Below are 10,000 nucleotides of genomic sequence, written 5' to 3' on the forward strand. Positions count from 1 at the left end.
ATTTGCAAAATTAATGTTCTGCAAAAACAGTGTTTTTCTATCTGTGGCACTGTTGTCCAGACTGCTCCAATTTTTGTTCATGATGTTTTGTTGTGAATAAAAGCTCTATTACAAATTCAATTGCTGGCTTTTAATGTCAGGAGAGGAGGATGAAGATGATGTTGATGATGAAGAGGGATCGAGTGGTGATGATGATGACGAAGTTGTAGAAGGTGAAGGTATGTCTAAACACACTTGTTCCAACATGGGCATTGGTTTGAAAGGTCAAGTTTCCGACACTCTTAATTGAGTATTTATCTCAGTCGTTTATCAGTTAGAATAGATCCATGCTAGGTCATGTTACAGTGGAGGTCTAACCAGTGATATGGTATTCAGCTTGTTTTACACCTTCTTGCCTTTCCTTTCTTTTTTTCCCTTCCTTAATCGTTCTAGTTGTTCTAAATAAAAATAAGTAAATACTTGAGTTTACATTCCAATCTAAAAGTTGCTATTGCTTGTCACTGTACCATCTGGATTTTTGGAAGGAAGAGTATCACAAATATTGCAACAAAGGAAGTTGTAGTATTCTACATGTAATTACTCCTGATGTGAATTTTCATGGGTGCATTCAGTGAATAACTGAGACTAAAAAACACAAGTAGGGGGGTGGGGGGGGGGGATGAAGCATTTTTCTTAAGAACTTAACAAGCAGTTTAAAGAGCTGTTTTCAGCACTCGAAGCTGTGACCGAATTGGGTGCCTTGGCGACTATAAAAAATGATGGCAACTAAAATTATCGCTAAGGTCGCCAAATTGGTGACTGTTCCGGCGTGGAAGTGGTGTTGTGGTAATCTGTATCAAGGGTGTGCTGTAAGGAAAATTTGGGGGGAGCCTGCAAGCATTTCAGCTGGGGTGCCCAGCCCTCCAAGTTGGTCACCCGCATGAATAAATAAATAATTTATTTGAGATCATCAACGCAGCAAGATCTTCATCCATCTCTCTCTCAACAAAACATTGCTGCTACTGCTCTGGTGATCATCAAACTTGCTAGTGCAAGAAAAACCTGCAGCCTGTCAAATCTTTCACGCCATACTTGAGAAAGACGAGAAAAGTGGCAATGCCACAGATGTTTTTAAGGTTTAAAAGTGAAAAATTAAAGATGGATTGCGGCAGTTTATGTGAAAACATTTGGGTCTAATACAGGTAAACCTTTTTACTGGTTAGTTGGGTTGAAAATAAATTTTCAAAACGTGAATCAATGCCTCTTGATTCCCGTGGAGCTTTTGTGAAGACTGCCGTGGAACAATGAAACCACCGCTGCTCAAAAGCTATCAATTTTTTTTGAGCAAGTCATCTTGATCTGGACGAAAATCATCGCTACAGGACAGAACTAAACTATTTTTTCCTTATATTATTAGTAAAATGTTAAGTGGAATGAGCTTTTTGTGGATTTGGTCGAAGTGCCAGTCACAGCATTATTTGTTTAGGGCACGCAATGGTTTGTCATGAACCAAAGACAATGCGGGATTGCTCTGTTTCTAAAACAAGAACAAATAACATGATATCTTTCCCTTTTTTTATTTTGTTATTTCATATACAGGGGAAAAACAACATTGGGTCATGTCAAAAAACATTGTATTGTTTCAATTCTCTTAATTTTTTGTGATTTTGTCTTTGTCAGAGGGTGATGAAGACGAAGATGAAGAGGACGAAGAGGACGAAGGTGAAGAAGAGGAAGAACCAGGTCTGGATTATTTACAAAAAGAGAACTTGGAGGTTGGTATTTTGTACATGTAATGATGGAAATGTCATGTTTTGAGAGTTGGACTCTTGCTTACTGTTAGGTAATATTAACAATTGCTCAAGGTTAATTAGCCGAGCACCGCTATTTAGCGGAGAGACTGAAATCAGAACAAATCAAATTTTTATAAAAGTGACGACACATTTGAAATTAAATTTGCAAGACATGTTTCGGTCGTGCAACGACCATCTTCAGTTGAAAGTAGAATTAATTTGAAGTTACATTTGAATTTATAATATGCTAAACAAAGATAAATAACAACGTGAAATAAATTGGGAATCTAACAAAATAGCCAAAGGTAACAAAAAAGACTGTACAATGGAATCAAATGTTGGTTCTTGAGGAGAGGGGAAAAGCGGAGTACCCAGAAAAGAACCTCTTGGAGCAGAGTAGAGAACCAACAAACTCTACCCACGTATGGCATCTAATCTGGGAATCGATCCTAGGTAACATTGTTGGAAAGCGAGTGCTCTCACCACTACAAAGCTTCCTTACTGGTTTGCTTTGTCGGTGATCAGTTTGTCTCCTTATTGTTGTCTTTTTTCTTTGACAGTACCTAATTTCATTTCGGGCCATTTTTTTCAGGTTTCGGAATTTGAATTTTTTTTCCCTTAATTTCTTTAATTTAGGATGAGGAAGAAGGAGAAGATTTCAATCCTGATGATGAAGATGAGGAAGAAGAGGATGAGGAAGAAGATGAAACAGAGGAACCTGACAGAAGAGGAGAAAAGAGAAAGCGGGAAGATGATGAGGAAGACGACGATGATGATTGACATTTGCACCTATAGGAATCATCCAGAGGCTTTCTTGCTGTGATAGTCTTGTACAGAATTGTCTAGGATGTTGGAGAGGTCCTTTTTTATTGCAAGTGGTTGGAAATGTTTAGGACATGAGACCTCGACTTCAGAATCTTCTTGTGTCTACCTGCGGTTGAACTGACCTTAAGCCCTGAAATATTATTACTTAAGTTGTCTCTTATTTTAGTAAGAAATATTACTAGGCTGTTATCAAATTGGTAATTTCTTGTGCTGAGTTCTGGTCCGTAAAAAGATGTTACTCCATCTAACCCAGTTAGGGTTGGTAGAGGAAAGCAAGGCTTGTGACATCCTGACAATCGCATGTCGTAGAGAGGATACACTAACCCTATCTACACCCATGGTGTGACCGTCATAACATTACCACAAGAAGGATTATGTGGATAAGCCCTTCTACTAGTTGTAGATAAAGATACTTTGCAGATGTGATTTTACCCATCTGTTAAACATTTTGTGAAGTTAAAGACTTGTGCTGAGTTTTTAGATGACCATCAGTGTTGCTCATTAGGAGTAATCACAAAAGCTTGTCTGAAAAAGACCGACCATTGTGAGCTATGCTCCATGTATGATGTGCTGGAGGTGAGGTGGCCTTGACTGGAGCAAACTTCAGGGAACCTCCACCTCAACGCAAAAATGACTTTAAATCACAGGAAATAACCGTTACAGTTGAGTCAGTCTAAAGTATTTTCAAAGAAAGTGTTTGTGTCCGAAATGAATAAGTTTTAGAATCGCCTATCTTTGTTTTCAAATTTCGTGAGCGCAGCCATCTTGAATAACTGTGACGTGCTACAGTTGCTCTATTGTTCTGACACAAAGAGCTTTTGTCTAATAACAACATGGCAACTGTAACACGTCACAATTATTCAAGATGGTGGCGCTCACGAAAATTGAAAACAATTTCAAAAATTACTTTTCTTGATATAAACATTGTTTTAAAAACAAATTTTGAACAAATTTGTTTGTAAACATAATTTCCTTTGGTTTAAACTTGTTTTGTAGTAAGAGTGGAGGTTCTCTGTAAGAGTCGTTTACCTAGGCCATGCTTCTTTGGGAAAATTCAGATCCAGATTTTGTTGTTAAAATAGCTAAAATTTTCATTGGTGAAGGTATAGTTAAATCTGAGAGACTGCACAACCATGCCAAGTGCTTAATTTACAGGCGTTGTGTATGACCACTAGCACTTCTCATTCTTCACCAATAAATGCTTTGATCGTGTATTCTAAAAATCTACCTTCCATATTATTAAGAGTATCTGCTTTGAATCTACTGGATTTTCTACAAGAAATGTATAATTCTGTCCAAGTTTCATGAAATCTGCATTTATTGTTTTCCCAAAGAAGCATCCTTCATATCCAGAAAAAAAAACCAAACCCGCATTGTTCAGCTTGTTAAACATTCTTTGTTCCACAACAAACCACTTGTGTTTCTCTTTTTCTAGTAGATGATCTATTGAACGTTATGGAAGGCAAGATCAATGATTATTAAAAACACAATATATTAGTGGTTGGCTTCTTTTGTAGACTGGTCCAAAAAAACAAAAAAAAAAACAAAGACAAAACAAAGAAACCATGTCCTTTCAGGTTCACTTTGGTTGTCTACTTACAATTGCCCCAAGAAGAAAGGAGGAATTCATTGCCAAAACTTGCAAGTCCTTTGATGTTGTTTCAGCTGCTTTATATCACATTTTGGAGTTGTGCCTGTGTGTGGCTTATGTGACGAGTAGATGTCATGACAATAATAATAATAATAATATTGTCATTATTATTTATCATTTGACTCCCAAGCCGGCCTGAACTGGCCGTACTTGTGTTTTACTCTGTCTAACACCAGACAATTTTACTCATCAGTGGGGAACTATTAGTGTCTCCATTTGAAATGTCAATGATGTATTAATATTTAACAATTATTCGCCGAAGGCGAAGTGAATATTGGTGAATCGTGGAGGTAAATATTCCCCAATATTTACTGAGCCTGAGACGAATAATTGTTTTAGTGTAAATTTCAGCAGTGAATATCAAAAAAGTGCAAAACAACAGGCTAAAACAAGATAAAAAGGCACGAAAAGTGCTTGATTGGGTTAGCAGCCGCGCCTCCAAAATCTTGTATTCACCGGGTAGCGCGGTGAATGTAACACTAAATTCTTATATTCACTGCTGAAAATTATACTAATTATTAGTATTGACTAATATTTTCTGCGGACATTATTAGTATTATTGTTTTATTTGTCCCAAGAAAAAGGTTCCTTTTGTGCTTCAATGAAATGAACCCAAATTTGGTCACTCAAAGGCGTTTCAAAATGTTGCAAAAATTGCTACCCAGGTGTAAAGAAGGACCTAAATTATTATAGTACTATGTGCACGGTAGATGCTTTGTAGTAGTGTATTTGTTTTATTGAACATCAATAATATTGTACATTGCCAATACTGGCAAACCAAGAGGTGGTCATTGCAGCAGAGTTTGTGCTGATTTGGGTGGGGTGTGAGCATAACCTATTCGTTTCCATAATATTAAAACTGGTTCTATTGCCACTCAATCCTGCTCCAAACAACTCTTTCCATTTTCAAAGCAAGGGTTGTTTCTGGTCATACTCTTGGCTTGACATTACAGTTAAAATTAAGCCCAGGAGTGTAAATGGTTTTGTGCACTTTTCTTGGCACTTAACTTGCTGTACTTATTTTCACATTACAGAAAGAAGGTACTTAAAATAGAATGTTTGGAAGTTCTTTCTTTGAGTCGGTTGCATCCACTTAACAAATGTGGACATTTGGCAGAAGCCAATACAGTTACTAATAGGCATGATTTTGTTTAGGCTAGTCCTCTTTTTTGAATTTGGAAGAACTTATGACATTAAAAATTGTTGCCTGTGTACTTGTTGAATGTTGGACGTCTAACCAAAAAAGTAGAGAAAAAAAACGAGGGAAATTGGAACAGATTGGTATTTTTGTGTTAATTGTAATTCAGTACGATTTGGATGGTGGTGAACCACGGATTCAATGCTGCCCAAAATCTCCAACCCCTGCTAGTTTTCTCAGTATAGCTTTCTCACTGCCAACTGGATTGGGAGCCAAATGACCAGCCCACCACTTAGGAGTGGCCTATATGCAGAATACCAGTTGTATTAGGAAGCTGCAGGTCATCTCGGGGTGGGGTGGGGGGTGAGAACCCCCTGCACCCTCCCACTAGATCCGTCCCTGGATTGCATCGTCCGTAATATATAATAAGACTGTAATTTTTGTACAACGATAGACTTGATCGAAACGGTTCAATAGGTTTTAAATGTGTCTCTTTACAACTTCATCTCTGAGAAAGTTGACCAAAGAATTCGGTAAGAAGTAGAGGCGAGGGGTACAGAGAAGAAATACAGTAACGAAAAGTAGTTCAAAGCAGTAACCCAAACTTGTGTGTTCAAGACGGAATGACTGGAGTGAGACTCGGTGGTCTTCCTGGTCCTTTCTCGTTCCCTACAAATCTCATGACCCCGTTACACGATATGCCCGCGTGTGTAGTACTTTTAAGTCACATGCGTGGAAGAAGAGTTTGGATTCTGGTGGGATCTGGCATCGTCTGTTTTCCTCACATCGCTAAATCGGACCTATTGTAGTGAAATGGAAGTCCAAGCCTAAAATATCGATATTTGCTTGCTATCTTTTCTCCTATCGATGGTTCTGAAAAATGTTCTTGACGCGTGACAGATCATTCATACCATGCTTCCGAAATAGGCGTGAGAGTTACTAGTAATACAAAGCACGCGAGCAAAAGGTGTTTCAGCTGTGTTTGATTGTCTTTTGTGTGCTTTTCTACAGTCTTGTAGCGCAATATTGTGAGTTCAAGATTTGGACAAAGTTCACCAAACGTAAACAGCTCGTAGAATGTTCGAGCTCACCTAGCGTGACACATGAATCGTCAAGAGCCGCACCTCTTGGATAAATTATTAACGGGAATATGGCCAATAAACAACAGTACGAATCATTGCCTGGGAAAGATAGCGGTGAGAAAGAAATGAGCGGGGCTGAGGGAAAACCTGTGGTCCTGAGCCAACCAATGAAGCTTTCGGCTACAGAAGAATATGTGCTGAACTTGGATCCAAACGCGGTAGCAGGTATTTGTATAGAGCTCATTGTGTCCTTGGGTTGAAAATATCTGTGCCTATTGAAGGCTAAAATTAGAGGCCGCCATACGCCCAACTAACGGCATTAGTTTAGGAGCAAATTTGCTATAGAATCAGTTTACACAATCGCAGGAACAGAATACTCTGGGATCTATTGCGAAGACTCGCTTAAAAAAAATGTTTACCTGGAGTGCATTCGCTGTTTTGGGTCTCCTTGCGTTTTGTACTTCTCTGGGGCGTTGTTTTCTTCGTTTGGGCGTAACTTGCTCGATCGTTCCAGAACACCTTGATTTCTTTTTTGTTGATTCGTGATAGACAATGAATATTTTTTTATTAGCTGCGCTGTAGATGATAAGAGCCACTGGATCGAGTTCAGCCTTCGGTATATTTGCAAACACAGTCCTTCAGATCAGACCTGCCTTTTTGTTGTGCAACCAAACTGAGAAAAATAGAAACCGAAGCTTACTTTGCAACAATATTGTAATGATCGCTTAAGTTTGTTTGCATGAGTTGTTTACTCGAAAAGTTAGTGACGTCTGAAGGATCTACTGAGCTTATTACATATCAAGCGTAATAAGTGGTGTTTTGCGTTGAGGGTCATGCATATCTCTTGAATTAATTCCTATTTAGGTGCAAAGATCATTTGGACTTGATCATGAGAAGATAAAATTTCGATTGTTCTTAAAGGGGAGAGGAGATTTAGTCCGGAACATCTTGGGCTTTTAACTTGTGATGGAGTAATTTACTGTCCATGCATCTCTGAATCGGTGGATTCTTGCCAAAGAAGACTAACCAAACATGTCGTTTTAATATATTCGACCTCTTTAGGCAATGGCTCACTAGTTCTTCAGTTCTTCATTTTTATTACTCGGTAAAGCTAAAGTTGCTATACACCAAGATAAAATGAAAAATAACAAGCAAACAAATAATAACAATAACAACAATCACAATAATACTTTAATATTGCTACTACATAAATTATAAAAATTCATAATTAATCATATCAAGTTGAGATCTAAATTGAGAAACGGACGTAGAGTGTACAAAATGAGCTGGGAGCAGGTTCCAGTGTATAACAGTTCTGGGAAAAAAACGAGTATTTGAAAACATCCAGTGATGGAGAAAAAGTGTTCAACTTAAAATCGTGTTTCGTTTGAGTGGCCGTGGTGGAGCGGGTAACGTAGTCCTCAGGTGGAATATCAATCAGACCTTTTGAAATTTTAAACATCAAGGTTGTTTTCTTTATTGGGATCAGCCGTTTTAGTTGGTCGGGTTGGGTGAGTTTTTTCGTGTTCTATTCAGGTTGATATGGTTGATCAACTTTTTCAACCGGCATCAAACTAGGTTGAATTGGTTGAAAAAGCATGGGCAGCGACTGCTGTCGTTTATGCGGGCCATTTAAAGTCGGCCGTGGGCTCCTGCCGTGTTGCTTGCGCTCAACATGTCAACACTGGGAAGTCTGGTAATAACTATTCCCAGGAGTTACTGCGTTTCAACCGAAAATGGTTGGAAAAGTGTTTTATTGGGAAACCTCAACCGCTTCAACCCTAACCGGTTGCGGTTGAAATGGTTGATCCCAATACAACACGACCCAAGATCACTCGGTGACGTTTTCTTAGTGATGACAGGTCTGGCCATTTTAGTTTCTGCAATAATGCTGACAGGCTTTGTTGCCATGAGTAGTTGTTAAATAAAAAATGGATAGCACGTCTCTGGATCTTCTCAAGCTTATCAGAGTTGCGTTCGGTGTATGGGTCCCAGACCGAGCTAGCAGTTAGTAAATGACATTTTTTTCTCCCTACATGGAAGGGGTGTGGTTTAACACAGTCCAAAGATCTAGTTTCTAGGGCTATAAAAGAAGATGTTCCGGAATAGGAAATATGCCTCATTAAATTCCCATGCATTTTAGCAAAGAAATCCTTAGTAGGCAGAAATAACTGTTTGTATTCCCATCGAATATCGAAATTCTAATATTTACAAGTGTGTGTTTTCCTTATGTCTCAAGTTTACTTTTAAGTGGTTACAAATCGTTCATTGAATCCAACAAAATTCGAAAATCACGTTTTTCCGTGAAATAAATGTACATTTCATGCTAGTCTGAAACATTTACGGTATTTCCAGGGGAGTCGGTTACTAAGGCATCCAGCATAAAAACAGTAGACAAGGCAGTCACATTTCACATCTGATGACTTTAATGTCTTCTGTAAAGTGCATCTTAGATTGAGATGCACTTTGCCTAGGACTTCTTCGTCTTGGAATTTGTTAAAATGCATGTAATATAAAAGGCAGTGCCCTAAAAATATTGAAAAGTATTTACTAGTCACTTCTGAGACTGTATTGCCATCTGGGCTCAAGAATGTCTGGGTTCCATGGAAAATAGTGAACTACAACACTTAAAATGTGGTAGAATGATAGCTTGCAATACCATTTCCTTGTAAAAACAAAGAGAAAGACGACTTATTGTTTTCAAAAACTGTAAGTCTAGAAAGCTTATGGCTTTCTTAAGGGGATGAATAATTAATATTTGTGAAATTTCAAAACCAAGATTGTGAAAGCCGAAATAGAACTACAATCTTGGACAAAACTCATTGGGGAATTGTGACTCACCACTATACAATGTTCATTTCCCAATTTGTCTGTGATTAGAGATTAACTTCTCCATACTTTGCCCCCTCGCCCTAAAACAATGTTGGTTTAGAACGGCCAAAAGTTTGCACAGTATTTTTCACCACATTATCAACAATGGAAAGGGGAGAGGGGGGACCAATAGACTTTGTTTGTGAGTCCAATGATGTTCATGATGGAATTTTTCCCAAGAGTTTTGTGTGAGATTGTAGCTGTTTAACCTATTCCCACCCAAGAGTGATACAGATTTTATTCTATCTTACACCAGACAATTTGGTTCATCAGTAGAGGGTGGTCTATCGGTGGAAGGGTAAAGGTCCCTAACGTTTATTTCAGGCACGCTACATTGTCAATGTTGGCTAGTTATCAGAGAAATTCACCCCAAGTGTATAGTAGACCTGTTATGATTGAAACAATATTCATTTTGTCTCATTGGAACACAAACTAGAACTGTAAAAATAGGTCTGCCTGTCAGCTACTTAGCTGCAGCAAATTTAAACCAATGCAGATTTCACTTTTTTTTTTTGTCCCGTCCCTTTCAAATAATACTGCCTCAGTGTTGCAAATCTTGTATGACAATTCCCTCAGTCGATGAGTAAAAACTAAAAAAAATTGTTGTAGCTCCAGATATTTCTTCAAAAAACACATGGCTGAGACAGCTGGCCATAACACC

The 10,000-nt window shown here is 38.3% G+C and overlaps 2 protein-coding genes across 3 annotated transcripts in view; both read left to right on the forward strand.

Moving 5' to 3' along the window:
* Positions 1-4,958, forward strand: part of LOC138040914 (acidic leucine-rich nuclear phosphoprotein 32 family member B-like) — an 18,428-nt gene extending 13,470 nt beyond the window's left edge. The window contains exons 7-9 of one of the 2 annotated variants that reach the window (XM_068886640.1): positions 141-218; positions 1,660-1,754; positions 2,409-4,958. In XM_068886640.1, coding sequence (XP_068742741.1) covers positions 141-218; positions 1,660-1,754; positions 2,409-2,552 — 317 coding nt within the window. In that variant the 3' untranslated portion in view covers positions 2,553-4,958. The remainder of the gene's footprint in view (positions 1-140; positions 219-1,659; positions 1,755-2,408) is intronic. The other variant, XM_068886641.1, reaches the window with a different exon arrangement.
* Positions 4,959-6,295: 1,337 nt separating this feature from the next.
* The window catches only part of LOC138040915 (uncharacterized), a 7,414-nt gene continuing 3,709 nt past the window's right edge, over positions 6,296-10,000 (forward strand). Inside the window, exon 1 of the mRNA XM_068886642.1 lies at positions 6,296-6,693. Within this exon, the coding sequence (XP_068742743.1) occupies positions 6,537-6,693 (157 nt within the window). The 5' untranslated portion in view covers positions 6,296-6,536. The remainder of the gene's footprint in view (positions 6,694-10,000) is intronic.

Source organism: Montipora capricornis, chromosome 3, assembly GCF_036669925.1.
Source record: "Montipora capricornis isolate CH-2021 chromosome 3, ASM3666992v2, whole genome shotgun sequence".
Taxonomy (NCBI): Eukaryota; Metazoa; Cnidaria; class Anthozoa; order Scleractinia; family Acroporidae; genus Montipora; species Montipora capricornis.